The 17,013-nt window shown below is 41.9% G+C and overlaps 2 protein-coding genes across 2 annotated transcripts; one reads left to right on the forward strand and one right to left on the reverse strand.

Moving 5' to 3' along the window:
- Positions 1-158: 158 nt before the first annotated feature.
- MONOS_7091 (uncharacterized protein) lies at positions 159-6,755 on the forward strand (the record flags this gene model as incomplete). Its single annotated transcript, XM_067877390.1, has 1 exon — positions 159-6,755. The coding sequence occupies one exon, from the start codon at positions 159-161 to the stop codon at positions 6,753-6,755; it is 6,597 nt and encodes a 2,198-aa protein (XP_067726653.1).
- A 3,218-nt stretch (positions 6,756-9,973) lies between these two features.
- Positions 9,974-16,961, reverse strand: MONOS_7092fu16834 (putative Pre-mRNA-processing factor 6; the record flags this gene model as incomplete). The annotated part of the gene is made up of 8 exons (XM_067877391.1): positions 9,974-11,158; positions 11,370-12,577; positions 12,821-13,445; positions 13,575-13,730; positions 13,929-16,568; positions 16,621-16,688; positions 16,754-16,810; positions 16,867-16,961. 8 exons carry the CDS (start codon positions 16,959-16,961, stop codon positions 10,116-10,118), a joined length of 5,892 nt encoding a protein of 1,963 aa, XP_067726654.1. The 3' UTR covers positions 9,974-10,115.
- Positions 16,962-17,013: the final 52 nt, after the last annotated feature.

A 17,013-nucleotide genomic window follows, 5' to 3' on the forward strand; every position in this document is an offset into this window, starting at 1 on the left:
CAACGATGACAAAAAAACAGAAAAATTGCATTGTCAATTCATTATTTGTATTTTGTTATGCCAACAGTTCCGTGGATGGAAGTAGTGGAGCAATTGAGCATTGGAATCCAACGGACAAAGTGGTAATTTCGAATTGTCTCTTTTGTCATTGTCATTCAATGTGTGGAGGAGGGGCTGTCTGCCAAATGACAAACGAAAATAATAATGGCATCTTGTTTTATTACTGCTTTTTTCACAATAACACGTGCGAAAAAGGAGGAAACGATGTTGTTCTTCAAGACTCAACATTGAACAACATTGATCAAAGCTGCTATTCAACAACACAAACAGAAAATAGAGTGAGTTCAAATTCCAATTCAATTGAAGATAAAAGCGAATGGCTTCGAAATGATGGAGGAAGAATCAGATATGTCTCCTCAGTGTTGACCAAACCAAATGCAAAAGACACATATGCATGCGGAATTAATGAGTCTCATCCATGTGGCACCATCAGCCATTGCCTCACTCAGCTGATCCCGGATGTTGCGAAGGATATCCAGATACTCGCAGGAACGATCACAGAGACCAAAAGTGTGGATTGTGATGCCAACACTTTCACAATATATGGCCAGAGTGGTTTGAGCACAATAGTGCAGACAGAATTGGAAACAGCTGGGTTGCCTCTTTTTGCTGTCTCGACAGGCACATTGTCTGTCAATGATCTTTCCCTTGTGCATGACTTTATCCATCCCAATAATCAAGCTTCAAGGCTATTTGAGATTTCTGGAGCAGGAGAGATGCATGTGAGCAGACTGAACATTTCAACGGGAAGTGGACAATCAACAGAAACAGCATTTTCGACAGAGCTGATCAATGTCCAGAATGGTATGCTGCAGGTGGACAATGTGAACTGGGCAAAGACGATCTCCACAACTTCATTGTTTTCGCTTTCTTCTGCAAATGAAATTTCATTGACACTTTCAGAATGCACCTTTGATGGGATTGAGAGAACAAACAGTGGAGCAGCTGTAATCTCGTTTTCCAACAACAAGGCAAACATTAAGCTGAATTCATGTTCATTTATGGGATGTGGAAGCAGAACATCAGCTGATGGAGGATCGATGATGCTATGTGCAGGAAATGGAAATGAAGTGAAGGTGAATGGCGGATCTTTCGATGGATGCTTTTGTTCGGCATCCAATGGTCTTGGGGGTGGAATTCTTCTTCGATTATCGACTGGAAGTCCAAATATCCTGATCTCCTCTTCATTTGGAACGAACACAGCCAAATGGGGAAGTGACATCTTTATCCTTTCACCAGACCTGGAAGAAACTGCAAGGTCACAAAAGATTTCATGCGTGACAGGTTCAATGGATTCTGTTGACAAGGTTAGAGGATACGACAACGGAAATACGAGTGTGGCCATTCCTCTGTGCATCTATCTCCTTCCCACCCCAGAAGAAATATATGTGAGCAACTTCGAGGCATCTGATCACTCACATTGTGGAATAGTCCAATTCCCCTGTTTGACAATAAAGTACTCTCTCACACGTCAAACAGAAACAAAGAAAGTTGCTGTGAGTGGAATGATTATGATGGCTGATGAACTGACTTTTGCCAATCAGAAGCATGAAATCCGAGGAAATGATGATGAAAGTGGCTGGACAGTCTCTGATTCGAGTGCAACATCCAATTCAGCGATGATAACAATAAATGCGGAAACAGTATTATCGATACTTCTCTTCTCTCTTCCTTCTTCTTTTTCATCACATTCCACTTTTGTTTCATCATCTTCTTCAACACTGACCCTATCACATTGTTCTTTAACTCTTCAAGATTCTTCATCAGAACTGGTATCCTTATTCTTATCCATTGCCTCGGGAATCCTGACAATTGATTCGTTCTCAGCTTCATCAATCACTTTGAGAGGAAATCCGTTGATCTCTTTGTCTGGAAGTGGTTCAAAGGCAGAGTTGATGGGCAATCAGTTGTTGAGCATGACTGAATGCAATTTCACAAAAATAAGAAGAACAGCTGGAAGTGGAGGCTGCGTGAGCATTGACAACAGCGATGATGAAGATTCAAATTCAGAAATAAATATTGAAGAATGTGATTTTGATGGATGCGCTGTGCTTGATGATGGAAGCAGAGGAGGGGCAATGTTTTCTCAGTTGAAAGGGAATACTCAATTGAATATTATTTCATGCACATTCGCAGGATGCACTGCACCAACTGAAGAGGAGAAATCTGGCTTTGGAGGAGGGATGGCACTGAAGTTGATTGATGATTATTCTTTGTTTGTGATCTCTTCACCTGTTTTTTGTTCAGATAAACCAAATATTGCAAAATACGGAAATGACCTGTTTGTTGAATCGCCAAGCCTGACAAAGAGCATCACAAACACCTCCCTTCCGTTTGTATGTAAGAATCTGAATGATATTTCCTTAAATTCTATGATGGGTTTCGATGGGAATGATAAAGAAAATGCCATCCCGCTGGTGTATTTCTGGATTGCACTTGGATCAGAGATATTTGTTGGAGGTGAAGGAAAAGATATGGGTGCCTGTGGGTTTTCGGATTGTCCTTGCCTGTCAATCGATTATTCTCTGGATCGATTGCCTGAGGGAAACGAAAGGAATATAAACATCATTGGAAAAGGAGTTCTTCAGAAATGTGTGGATCTCAGCGGGGCTGCAATAAAATCAGATAATAGCCTCATTTGCTCCTTGGAATGTCTCGCTTCGCTTGAAGGATCAGAGAAAGCAGCAATGAAGATTCAGGGAATTACAAACTTCGAACTGATAAACTTTGTGATGCCATCTTCATTCACTTGTGATGTTAAAAGTTTGATAAATGTTGGATCAAGTGATGCGTTGTTGACTGTGAAGGACTGTTCATTCACAAAAATGGAAGAAAGCAGAGAAGAAATAATCAGCTATGGGCTGATTAAAGCAGATGGAGGCACAGTTCAATTGGAATTGGTGGCAATACAATCGCTGTCTTTTTCAAAGGATGTGATTTCTGTGTTATCTTCAACGATTCTGAACATCAAAAATCTGACGATGAGGAATATTGATCTGGATGGAGCAAGCGGATTGAGCATTTCAAAGATTTCAAGAAGAGGAAAAAATGAAATTGAACAAGATGTTGTCATTGAGTGGAGTGTATTCGAAGAAGTCACCCAGAACACAACTGCTGATATTTCTGTCATTCGAAATGACAATGATGTTGAGCCATTGAAAATGGTGATACGAAACACAACGATGAAGAGATGTGGGGGAACGAGGTGCGGAAAGGGAGGGGCAATATTTGCCCTGTTGAACGAAGGAGGAAAGTTTGACTGCTCATTTTGCACGATTTCTGAGTGCTTCTGCTCAACCACAGGAAGAGGTGGCTGGCTGTTTCTGGAATGCACCTCGACAGCTGAACAGCCTCTGAAGTTTGTGCTGTCGAATATCACATTCAAGGATAACTCAGCGTTCAGAGGGAGAGACGTGTATGTGAGATGCCACTCACTCGAAACTCAAATTGCAGATGAACAGTTCTTGTTGGATTTCAGAGCGCCGTTTGTGAAGGATCTAGCAATGTGGGGCTGCACAACCGACTCGTTTGTGGGGGAAGAGGATCTGCTGCTGAGGGTTGTGAAATACCAGAGCGAGACGATCTTTGTGTCTTCTGCTGCAGACAACCACGAGGACAGCAAGCAATGTGGAGAGTTCGACAAGCCTTGCGAGTCGCTGAACGAGGGGGTGCAGCACATCGTTCCGTCTCAATACTCCCAGCTGCTGGTGTCGCACCAGACAGCCATCTGCGCGCCATGCAGCGCAACCAGCGTGAGCATCCGCTCGCTCGAGTCCCCGTCCTCTGCGCTTGTCCGTCTCGACACCCCCATCCAGCACTGCCCAGCCATCCTCGCAACCTCTGCAAACGTCCGGATCGAGTGCCTCGACTTCCTCTTCAGCCAATCCTTTTCGCACACAGGCAGTGCTGTTGTGTGCCACACCGATGGCCACCTCTCGCTCTCCTTTGTCCAGTTTGCTTCCTCTTCCCCTTCATCAGCCACCTCGCCAGCTGCACACCCGGTGCTCCTCAACTCCTCCCTGCTCGCCATCGAGGGTGGCCACCTGACTGTCGACAACTGCTCCGTCCTGCACCTCGCGTTCGCTCTCCCGCCTTTCCTCCTCTCCGCTGCCAACCGTGTCGCCCTCGCAAACATAAACCTCCAGCACCTCCAGCTGTCAGCCAGCGCCTTCGAGTTCCGCCAGTGCCAGAGCGCCTCGGCACACAGCGTGGCAGCCGAGCATCTGGTGTTTTCGCAGGGCAGCATCCTCTGCCTCCCCGCCACTGCCACCTCCACAGGAGACATTGCCTTTTCCGGCTCGTCTTTCCGCAACTGCACAAACACACGCTCCAGCTCCAGCACCAGCACCAGCACAAGCACAAGCACCTCCTTTGGCTCGTCTGTGCTTTCTGCGTCTTCCCCCTCTGCGCACATAGCCCTGTCCAACTTCACCTGCTCGCAATGTGGCCCATCCTCTGACAACGATGCACGTGAACCTGCACAGCAGGGGAGCGTTGTGAGTGTGAGCAATGCAGCTGATCTCTCGCTGGCCATGTGTGTGTTTGAGGGAGCACGTTCAGAAACAGCTGCAAGTGCAAATGAGAATGGAAATGGAAACAACGCAGACAGCATCTGCTCATGGAATGCATCGCTGGTCCATCTGTGCAACACAACAGCAGCCATCAGCGATCTCACAGTGGCAAACGCATCGGATGGAGCGCTGTCTGTCTCGGGAGGCACTGTCCGCATGGACGATGCAAAGTTTGTGGGCAACAGCCCCTCTGCCCGCAGCAGCCCTTCGGCCAGCAGCTATCCGTCTGCCCGCCGGAACATCGCCTGCTCCGATGGGGCGTCGCTGACGCTGGCGAGCTTGAAAGGGGGAGACGGCGCGAAAGACAACACCTCTCTGTGGATACTGGACAGCGGATGCACGCTTGCCGGCATCCCCCGCCACAGGCTGTCTCCCTTCTTCATCCCAACACTCCATTCCGCCCACGAGGCGGGAAACGAAGCAGAAGCAATGAGCGAGGTCACAATCAGATTCCAGGGAGAGCTCCTCTTGCCGTGCAATCTGTCGTTCCGGCTGGCAACAACCATCGGAACAGAGGAATTGCTGCATCGGTACGAGTTCGATGCAAAAGGGCTTGTCTCGGAAAAGGAGGCCTTTGGGGAAATACAAGGGAGCATCCTTCGAGAGGCGCCAGCAGAGGCAGAGGTGTCTGTGTGTCTGCTCTTTGGCAATGCTGATGCTCCCTCGGCCACTGAGTCTTTCATCCTGAAGAACAGAAGTGCACCCAAGGCAAATGGAGATGAAAGAATTGTTGAAGGAGGAAAGAAAGAAAAATCAATATGGCCGATTATTGTTATCATTGTGTGCATAATATGCATTATACTGCTTGTAGTCATTGTTGTTCTGGCTGTTCGTTGGAGGAAGGCAAGGAATGAGAACAAAGATCTAAGAGAGATTGTGAATGACACGGTGAAGAAAGATCCGAAGCTGATTGAGATGGTAACAATGGAAATGTCACCTGAGGAGCAGTGGAGGAGAGCTGAGAGAGAGGCAGAGAAGAAGAATGAAGAGAGGATCAAGAAAAGAGCATATGATACGAATATGCAACATTCAGAATCGTCGGAGTATCTTTTGGCTGAGAGTGGCTCCACTGAATACATTCTGGGAAGAGACTCAGATAAGATTCCTGAATATGCATTGAAGAAAATAATTGAGGAGGGAGAAGAAGAAGAGACAAGAAAGCGAACTCCTTCACCTTCTATTTCATCCACTTCAACCACAGACACTTCGGACACTGAATCCACATTTGTTCGAGGGGAAGATTTGTGCCCGACAACCTCATCCATGTCGAATCTGGTGGATGCAATAGCATGCTCTTCTCCTCATGAGAAGCTGATTGTGGATTTGAGGGATTCATTGTTCATGCTGCTTCATGGAAGAAATGAGAAGAAGGAGATGGAAATTGGGAGCCTTCAACAAAGGGAGCAAACAGCTGCTCAAATCCTGTTCTGGGTGGCGAATGGGGCACTTCACTCGTTTGAAGAAATGGAAAATCCACTCTCTTCACTTGCCAATCTGAGTCCTCACATTGTGCTGTTTTCAGAACACATGGTCATCTGCATTGTGATGCACTCTGACTTATTGTCTAATGATTCTGATTCATCGTCCGTCTCATCATCGACTGTTGCAACTTCTGCCAGTGATGATGACGATGAAGATTCTCTTCCTTCATCAGCGTTTGAGGATAAGGATGACTTCAGGAAAGAGTGTCTGAGGTGGAAGGCGCCTGAGCTGCTGATCAACAAGAAGATGGGAGCAGCAAAGGAGTCAGTCTCGTTCTCTATTGGGATGATGCTGTGGGAGTGCCTGACGCTGCAGATCCCGTTTGGGGAGTATGAGGCAGAGGTGGCTGGGCAGAAGATTGCGAACGGAGAGCGGCCAGCACTCGAGGCAGTGCAGTGCTCTTCCTTCTTTGTTCTGGTGAAGAGCTGTGTGTCCCAGTCGCCTGGTGCACGCCCCTCCCTTGTCCAGCTCAAAAGAGAGTTCATTGGGCGCTTCCCGCCTGGCGCAGCTGTCCTCACCCTCACAGACGCAGTCGACCTCGAAGACTCGACCGGTGGGCGCAGGCAAGGCACAACATCCTTTGCCTTCTCAGCCGGCAGCACTGCCAACGAAGCCCAGCCAACGGTCAACACCAAAATTTGAGAATGAAAAAGAAATGAGAAAAAAGAATGTGTATTTGAAAGAAGAGAATTTCAATTGCGCTGGTGATCATCGCCAGTGATGTTTGTTTTGTGTTTGTTTTTATCCTTAAGTTTGCTAATTTGTTTGAGCAAAGCACATATTTTGCTCCTCTTGGGTTCATTTTTGCAGAACAGGCGATTCTCAACGACAGAGTCGCACTGTCATGTGCTTCTGCATCCTTGCTCAGGCTTGCGACAACAAAGGGCTTTCCCAAAAGCCCTCCAGCAACCAATTATCGATTGTCTGAGCCAGGCCTTGCCAATTCGCATTGCATCACCCTCGGACTTCTTGGCCAAAGAATGGCACAAAAGCCAAACACAAAAGGGTATTCAATATGCTGAGGTTGGAGGCTTCGACAATTATATTTTTGTATGTTAGCTTTAATGATTAATTTGTCTTATTTTGTTCGGTTTCTGCTCATTTTGCTCTTCATTATTTATCTGAGCTTATTCAACTTTTCTTCTTCGTTTTTGGATGCAGCAAAGTTTTTACAAATTTCAGCCATTCATTCACACATTCTGTGAATTTGATCTTCATTTTGATAATTGAAATATGTATTTCCACTGTATCCTTTTTTTTGTAATAATTACAGTTGTTTTAATAGTTTTCGTTTTCCTTATTCAGCGAAAATTCAATTCAATCAAACTTAAATCTTTTCACTAATTTCAGTCAATTTATAAAATTACTTAGTATTAATATTTTTCTTTCGTTCACGTATTTGGAAATTTTTGTTGCTTATAACTTTGTATAGTCAAATAGCATTATTGTAAATCACATTTTGAGATTGAGTGTGTTTTTTTAGTGTTGATTGAAAAGTAACTTTTTTTTCAATTTTTGTTCATTATTAGTCAGTCAAAATTATAGAATTCAGCAAAGCAAATTATTTATTTTTATATTTATTTTTAAAGGACGAAAGGAACATGCAAAAAGGTCATGCGGATTTTGCATCTGTTCTTATCAACACTGCAACAAATCAAATCCAAAGATCATAATCAACTGATTAACTTCGACAATGATGATTCAGTAATAAAAATATCGTTTTTAATTTTTTTTTTTTTTTTTTTTTTTTTTTTTTTTTTAAAGATATTTATTGTCACCCAAAAAATTAATCAGTGCTCAACAAAATAAAACGGGACGAAAAAGTTCTTTCTCTCTAGAGTTCTTTAAGAAAAAAAATAAATAACAGAAAACTTTCAAAGTATTTTTATAAACTACAGTTTGCGCAAAAAATACCGGACATCGCAAAAAATACCGGACAAGATCGATATCTCAATAACCGCAAGAAGAAAAATTCTGACAATTTTCCTCAAAACGTATCTCATCAATGCAAACTCGCGTGACATAAAAGACTTTTAGGACAGCTTCGCTTGAGCTCAGAAAAAATTATTTTCAAAATATCGGAGAAATTGGATTTTGAGTTTCTCCGAGATTTTTAAAATTATTTTCTCTGAGCATAAACGAGGAAGTAATGAAAGTCTTATACGTCACGTGAGTTTGTATTGATGAGGTATATCTTTAGGAAAATTGTCAGAATTTTTCCTCTTGCGGTTATTGAGATATCGATCTTGTCCGGTATTTTTTGCGATATCTGTAACAATCACCAAGTTAAATTTTTATTGTCCAAAATTATTCATTAAAAACAATATTTTCAATACTAAAAATAGATTTTTGTGTTTTATTTTGTTGAACAAATTTATTTAAACACAAATCTGCAAAATCCAAAAATTGTAATTAAAGAACAAAATATTCTGTTTTTATTGAAAAAAACTACATATAGAGAAAATAATTGTGATAATAAATTTTTATCTTTTTAATAGCACAAAATTGAAAATGTATGAAAAAAAGGAAAAAATGTTCTTGCACACAAAAATGTGACTATTTCTTGGGTGAGTATTTATGAAATCATAACCTTTTTTTGTGTGTAATTATTTCAAAGATTGTTTGCCTTTGGGAAGAGATTTTGTTTTCAAATGCAAAAATTATCATAACTATATCAAAAACAAATTCATGATCAGAAATAAAAATAAAGAGGTCTTGAATAAGCCTGTTCACTTTTCAGTGTTCATATGGGTAAAAATATTTCACTTCAGGCATATTCATTGAAAAATTATGCACTTTTCATTGACTATTTTTTATCAAAAAATAATACAAAAATGGTTCTATTTTTTGACATTCGTGAAATGATGTAAAATTTTATGTTTTGATTTCAATAGCGCATGTATCAGGATATGAAAATATAATTTATTTCAAAATCTGAGAAAGTGAAATATAGTTGTGAGAGAAACAATTTTTTCTAGCTTTGTGCATAAAAAGCTTGAAAGTCCGTATTTTCCCCCATATGGGGAAAAATATACAACTTCAGGTATTTTCATAGAAACATTATGCACTTTTTGTTGACTTTTTTATATCAAAAAACACAACAAAAATAGTTCCATTTTTTGACATTTGTGAAATGTGGGAAAACTTTCTGTTTTGATTTCAATGATGTTTGTTTACAAATATGAAAATCAAATTTATCTTGCAATATTTTTTAGTTAAAAAATGTTGTAAGTGAAACTATTTTTTTGTGCTTTGTGCAAAAAATGCATGAAAGTCCGTGTTTTCCCCCATTTGTTGACATTCAATAGAAATAAATGAACAAAAAATTTCAAAAGAGAACAAAACTTATTATCAAAATATATAATCACCGACATATTGATAATATTTGAAGCGATTATTTCCGATTGAGACTGTATTGTCAAATTTGACAGAAGGTTGAAAAATTTTCAATACACAAAAGTTTGTTATATCAAAGAATTTAAAAAATTTATTCAGGTGTTGAAATCTTCATGTTTAAATAGAATCCATTTTTTTGCAACTGAATCTTTATTTATTAATTTCATGATTTATTCTTTCACTAATTTAACTTGTCTTCTTTTTTCCTATCATTTTTTTAGGTTTATTAATTCAATTTGTTTCAATTATTATTTAATTTATTTTCATTTTATTATTATATTTTTTAAAAAATGAATTGACATAAATGACTCTTCTTTGTTCAGCTGAAAGAATTTATTTCACTAACAGACTTCATATTTTTTTTTTTTTTTTTTTTTTTTTTTTTTTTTTTTTATAAATTACAATATCGATTGTGTTTCTTTCACGATCTGATTTACTTTTTTTTCTGTTGAGTGGAAAGAAAATTTGCACAATAATTTTTTTTATTTTTTGTAATGAACGAAAAATTGAAAAAATTGTGAAATGGAATTGAAATGATGAAATGTTATTTAAGAAATAACAAACAACGTATTATTTTACGGATCACTTGATGTACAAAACAACTCATTAATTTTGAAAGTTCTTAAAGAAAATCAGGTTCATGTCCATTGCATCAAATCCTCCCTCTTCTTCCATCTTTTCAACCCATTTTCTATGAAGCTCCATCATTTGCTTTATCTGTTGTTCTCGAGACCGACATACACAATTACAACAAATTGGTAAACGAGAAGAATTATAATTTTTCTCAATGTCTGTATCCATTTTATTCTTTTCACTTACTGTTTTTCCTTTGATTTCATTTATGCTATTTTCTTGTATTATCAAACAATTCACTCTCTGTTTCATCTTTTTCAATGTCAAATAAGATGTATGAACAATTTCCGCACACAGCTCTTCGTAGCCAAGCAAATTCCACAAAAAGCACATCACCAACCTGCTCCACACACTTCCAACAGAAGAAACACACGCATTGATTGCAAGTTCCTCCGCAATGCGAAGAGCAGCATAGCGCAAAAGTTGCGAATTGGAGCGTGTGAGACGCAGAACAAGCGGAAGAAGAACACGTGACGATAAAATGTAAAGAAGAGGCAGCTTCTGCGTGTTTTGAACGTTGACACTGCCTTCATTTGATGTGTGACCATCTGAATCTGCTGAGCCTTTTAACGACACTTCAATTGCACAATGCAGAAGTCGAAGCGCCGAATACAGCACTCCAAACTCGCTCATCATCTGTTTCGAATCTTCTTCGCTTTTCTTTGATTGCATGAGCTTCGCTTCTTCGGTCGTCTTTCGTTCTTTCAGTTCGTTCCTCCATCTTCGTCTCTTTTTGTCCAGTTGTATATCAACTTCCTGTTTGATTCTGGTTGAAGCACAAATCTCTTCAACCAGCGGTAGAATTGGCACATTCACAACTTGCTCGTAATCTCTGCCCAGCGCCTCGATGAGTATTTGCAGCACAGAAAGAGACTGCGCAATGAAAGGCGGCGGGAAGGGGAGATCAGAAGATGCTGATGAAGATAACGAAGAAGAAGGCTTCTGTTTTTTTGGTTTTTTCACAAACGAAATGGCGAGTTTCGCGATGCTTTTGACATACTTCTTTGACTGGAAATCTGCTATAAATGATTCGATTTTGGAAAATTCAACAATAACAATAATAAAAAAAAATGATATGAATGAAAATTATTACCAAAAATAGAAAAGAAAGAAAGAATAAAGAAATTTTAAATTTTTTTAAATATTATCCGAAAAGAAAAATTATTTGCTTTTCTTATATTAAGAGCGAAAAAAAAAAAAAAAAAAAAAAAAAAAAAAAAAACATACTTTTGTTTGCAACAATCCTTTTTAGAACGCAAAGAGCATTAATCGAAAGATTCGTGTATTGAACAATTTCCTTTGACTGCTCTGTCTTCTTTGTTGAGCCTGCAACATCCAGTAGCACAGGAACAATGCCATTCACCAACTCTTCGTCTGCTGACAGATCAAGAGATAACTTTCCATACAACAGAGAAAGAAGGATGAGAGATTCTTCCCCAAGCTCAGTTTTATGATCTGTTGATGCTTGTTGAGCATTTCTCTCTTTTTCTGAAAGAATGCTATCTTCTTTGAAAGCATCTTGTTCTGCCTGCTGCTTTTTCTGGAATGCACAAAGCTCTTTTTTCAGTGTTTCCGTCAGTTTTCTGAACAAGTCTGAATTCTGAAGCAGAGGAAGTGGAGAGCTCGACAGAGAAGGCGTGGAGAACGGAAGCACATGCGAAGTGATGATAAACAGCAAATCGATGATGGCTCGTGTGACGGGCACAACATTAGCACCAAACAGAACGTACACAGAGTCATAAAATGAAGGAGTGACAATTGAAATGATCTCATTTCTGGTCATTTCAGTTACCGCTTGCCCGACCCGCTTCAAAATAGGAGACGCTTTCTTCCCTCTTTCCTCCAGCTCTTCCTTTTCCAAGTGTTCATTTAGCATTCGATTTCGTAGTGTACCACTTTCTGTGTTATCACTGCTATCTTCATCATCACTGTCGTTGTCATCTTCTTCTGCACTTTCTCCCTTTCTGTCATACTCCATTCTACCATTCCCCATCTTTTCTCTGCTTTTCCCTTTCCCTTTCCCCTTCCTCCTTCCTTTCCCCTTCTCTTCCTCTGCGCCGAGTCTCATCACATTCACAGCCTCTGTCACAAGCGTCTCAATCAGCGATGGCACCACTCGCTGCATCCTCAGCCGCGCTAGCTGCACTGGTGGTGGCAGCCCAATCTCAAACGGAATGACACTCGCCACTTCAGATAGAAGCTCAGGTGTCTTCATCGCTGCCTGCTTTGGCTGCGATGCCACCAGCTGCCACATAATTCCCTGTGTCGGGCGAGCTTTTGTGCAGCGGGCAACCGTGTCCTCCAGCTGCTCTGGGAAGAAGAGGGAGTCGAGGCGATACATCAGCGCCCACAGATCTCCCTCGGACGGAGAAAGCATCAGAGCTCCGTTGATCCAGCTCCTGGCTTTGAAGTAGTCTCCTTTGCGCCAATACATTCTAAAGAGGGAGAAATAGAAATAGAAAGAAATAGAAAAAATTTGAAATTGAAAAACAAACAAAATTATGACAAATAATAATAATAATAATAATAATAAGAAAAAAAGAACATCACATTGATTGCGAAAGAAAAGTGATTCAACAAAACAAAAGGTTAAAAGCAATTCTCATTTAATTGAATGTTTTATTTTTTTCTTTCCACATTTCATTCACCCTTCAAATAAAATTAAAAAAAACACATACTTCCCAACAAGTGCGCAGAAGTGCGGGTTGTCCTTCATCGTGTCTATGGCTGTCTTCACCAGCGAGAACTGTGCTGAGCGCGGTGTCACACCAACATGCTCTGCAAATATCTGACCAGACTGCGGAAATGCTGAAAGTGCTGATGAAACAAGAGAAGAAAGCAGAGAAGAAGAAGAAGAGGAGGAAGAAGAGGAAGAAGAAGAGGACAATGAAGTGGATAATGCTGATGATAGCAGAGAATACGGTTCGTCCAATTCTGAGGCTGATTCAGCTAATGACGTGTCTGCAGGCAAAGCACCAGATGAAGCAGAGTTTCTCATCTGCCTCCTTTTCTCAAACCAAATGGAATGCAGCCACACATACTCGTTTGTCTTCATTTTCTCTCTCGCTTCCTCAAACTGTGTCCGCGCACGTGCCAGTCCAGGAATGGACTCTGAAGAGAAAGAGGACAAAGAAGACGTTGAAGGGGAAATATCACGTGCGCTTGGTGAAAGTGGGGAATTTGCTGGTTTGTAGAGAAGACGCTGCTGTTTGAGAGCGATTCGTTCCAGAAGGAGAGCATATTCAATGCGAAGATTGGGATCCATCGGATTTCGGCGGATCGCTTCCATAAACACCAATTCAGCTAAGAAAGAAAATTGATTCAAAAAAAGAAAAGAAAAGAAAAGTGAAAAAAAAAAAATGAAATGAAAAAAATTTAAGATATTTACTCGTTAAAACCAAAAAAAGAAAGAAAGGCTAAAATCAAGCAAACCTCCAACATAATCTCGTCCATATGCCTCGAGAACTTTCGCAAGCAGAAGAGGCGCCTGCGAATCTGAATGAAAACGTCCCAGTGAAGTTCTGAGTGTCTTCAGACATCGCCCAATATCTCCAAGTTCAATATCAATTTGTGCAGCTTTGAGAATAACTGAAAAGAAGGATCATAATTGAATCAGATATAAATACAATAAAAATAGATAATAATCAAAGATCAAAAATAAATAAATAAATAATAACAATAGAAATACAATTATTCATGAAAAATGAAATAAAAAAGAAATCCATTTTCAGAAAAAAAAGTTAACAATAAAAAGAAAATTCATCACATTCTCCTCAAATAACACACGAGAAGGAGTAGCACAAGTATCCAATGCCTCATCTGCCACGATCTTCGCCTGCAGCCAGTCTCCCTCTTCGCACTCCAAGTTCATCAGAGCTAGCCAGATGTCTTCGCTCTTCGGGTTCAGCTTCCTCGCCTCCAGCAGCACCTGCCTTGCTGCCCTTCCTTCGCCTTCGTCGAGCTCCGTCCGCGCCACAAACAGAGGCAGTCGCTGGTCACCCGGGCAGAACGAGACAGCTCGTCTAAGCACATGCAACAATGCTGCTCTGTCGCGTGTCTCCTTCACAAAGCGGAGGTAGCGGTACCACAACGCAGCATCAGATGGGGAGAGAAGCACAGCACATTCAAAACACTCACTGGCACACGCCAACAGCCCCTCGAGAAGAAAGCGCTCGCCTTCCGAGCAGCAGGAAGTGAGAGAGGCAGAGAGCGTGGCAGAAGGGAGAGAGGAGTATGGTGTGATGGTTGAAGAAATGGAAGATGAGGAAGAGGAAGAGGAAGAGGAAGAGGAAGATGAAGAGGAAGAAGAAGAAACGATAGATTGATCTGTTGAAGTGAAGAAGTCTGCATTGCTGCTCCATCCTTTCGTGCGCATCATCTTCATCTGATAGCACCCATCAGCTGCAAAGCCAGTCGGCTTGTCTCCCTCAGCAGTCTCTGGCAGCAATGCCATTCGGATGATTGCGCGTGCTGTGAAAGGGGATGCAGCTTTTTCAGCTGTCCGCGCATAGTTCAGCCACTCCTCTCTCGTCGGAACTGCTCCTTTGCTCTTCAAGTACAAGTTGTACTTCTTCATCAGCTGCAGAGTCTTTTCTCGTTTGGGGCTTTCAGAAAGAAGGCGATTCTCATGCAGTTTGATCAGTGAGAACAGCTTTTTGGAAGAGTATTTGCGAATGTGTGGAGTTGATGTGGAAGATGAAAGAGTTGAAGAGAAAGAAGATTGTTGAGAAGAAGAAGATGCTGATTGCGATGAAGAAGATGAAGCAGAAGCTGATGATGACATCATCTGCTGTGCAAACGAAGGCGGAGTTACAGTTGGCTGCTTCATCAACCCTTCATCTTCTTCATCTCCATCTCCATCAGCACCATCCTCATCTTTCATCTCCTCCTCGCTCACTGGCACCTCTTCCGTGTTTGCTTCCACCAGCATGCATCCAGCTACGAGAATTGACGAGTCTGTAGGAAGCGCCTTTCTCGCATCGTTTAGCACTTTTGTCGCCCGCTCAAACGGCTCCAAACGCGCAAGGGCTATCCACATCTCAGCAGACTCTGGCACACACTGCACAGCCGTCCTCAGCAGCGTCACAGCTTCATCGCGGTCAGCCAATTCTATTGCTGCTTTCCACAGCTGCACCGAGTTCGGCAGCCGCAGAAGCGCATCCTTCAGCACAGCCAGTCTCCGCCGTACAGACTTCCCTTGCAGCTCAGCCAATGTCAGCCACAATGTGACCGAACGAGGGCAATGCATCGTCGCTTCTTTGGCTTTTGCAATCGCAGCTGAGTTGGAGTGCCGCACTGTGACTGTTGATCTTGGCTTCCCAGGCACAGCTGTGGCTGTTCCTGTTCCTGTTGCAATCCCAGTCATTGTGCCTGTTCCTGTTGCAATTCCTGTCTGGAACCCTCCTCCCAGCCCAGTCGCCCCGCCAGCCCCTGTCTCTGTCCCTTGCCCCAACATCATCGCAGTCGCTGTGGCTGTCGCCGTTCCGCTCACAGTGCCTGCAGCACTCCCCTTTTCTTTGTCTTTTCCCATCGAAAGTGGAGCAAGCTCGTACAATCTCACACACTCCATCCACACATCCTCTTTGTCTTTGCAGTGGCGGCATCCTTCGTCAATAATGCGCCTGGCTGCTGCTGCGTCTCCTGCCTGCTCTTCAAACCGAGCAGCAGCGATCCACGCAGGAGCATAGTTCGGATTGGTTTTGCAGGCAGCACGATGGATCGCTCTGGTCTTTTCCTGATCTCCAAAGGTTGTGCCTGAAGTGATGATGTGATGAGCATCCAGAGCCGTCGAATATCCTTCCTTGTCGATGGCTGTTCGAGTGCCTCCATCTTCCTCGTTCACTCTGTCCAGTGCCAACGATACAGCCCTGTTTCTCGCATTCCACATGCCCTCCAAGTCCACTCTTCCAGTGGCAGTGCCTTCTGTCGTGATTGAAGAAACAGTTCCATCATTCGGATCAATCGATGTGCTAACAGCATTCGATTCCACCATTGGCGCAATCACTGAATCGGGAACTGGCGTGTATTTTTCGCTTCGATTGGACTCGCGTTTCCGTTTTGCGATGCGTTTTGCTTCGGGAAGTTTAGCCCAATCGCTCTCAGTCAGCGTCTTTAATGCTTGTCGCTCAGATTCATAGAGCTGTGAAATCTTTGTTGCTCTTCCAAATTCTTCTTCTTTCTTCTTTTCTCTGAGGTCGCGTTGACGCTTTCTTCGACTTTCTGCCCAGTCATCCACTGTTTTATAAATTGCATCAGCTTCCTCATCATCTGATTCATATGGAGTGTCTTTCCCAAATAAACTTCCACCATATCCGCTAAATGAATCGTAATTTGATTCACTAAGATCTTCTTTATCATCTGTGTCAGGTCCTTCTATTTCAAGACGTTCTCCACGGCGATGGGGCGCCTGCTGCAAATGCTTGACACCTGGCAGAATGATAGAATTCAAATAATATTAACAAAATAAAAAAAGTCGAACCTGATTCAATTGGCTTTGCTCCTCTTCCGGCTCCAGCAACATATCCTGGAGGAGGTGCACCAAAGGTTCTTATAATCATTCAAATAAAAAAATCGTTCAATATTTCTTAAGAGTGAAAAAATAAGTTTCATACGGATCTGGTCGTCTGGATAGCGGTCCAATTTCAGCATCTGTTGTAAATCCACGAGCCCTAAGTTGTAATGAATAACAATAAATTGAAAAGTACAATCAATAATTATTTAAAACCCTCTCCCAGCCCCAGCGACGTAGCCACTTGGTGCTTGTGTGTTAAAAGATGGTCTAAATTGATATTGTGGCACCTGTAAAGGCTGTTGACTCATGAAAACCTCGTAATTAAATAGTTAAAGAAGAATAACTTTTTTGATCGAATTG

Source organism: Monocercomonoides exilis (assembly GCF_001643675.1).
Source record: "Monocercomonoides exilis strain PA203 chromosome Unknown scaffold25-1336746, whole genome shotgun sequence".
NCBI classification, from domain to species: Eukaryota; Preaxostyla; order Oxymonadida; family Polymastigidae; genus Monocercomonoides; species Monocercomonoides exilis.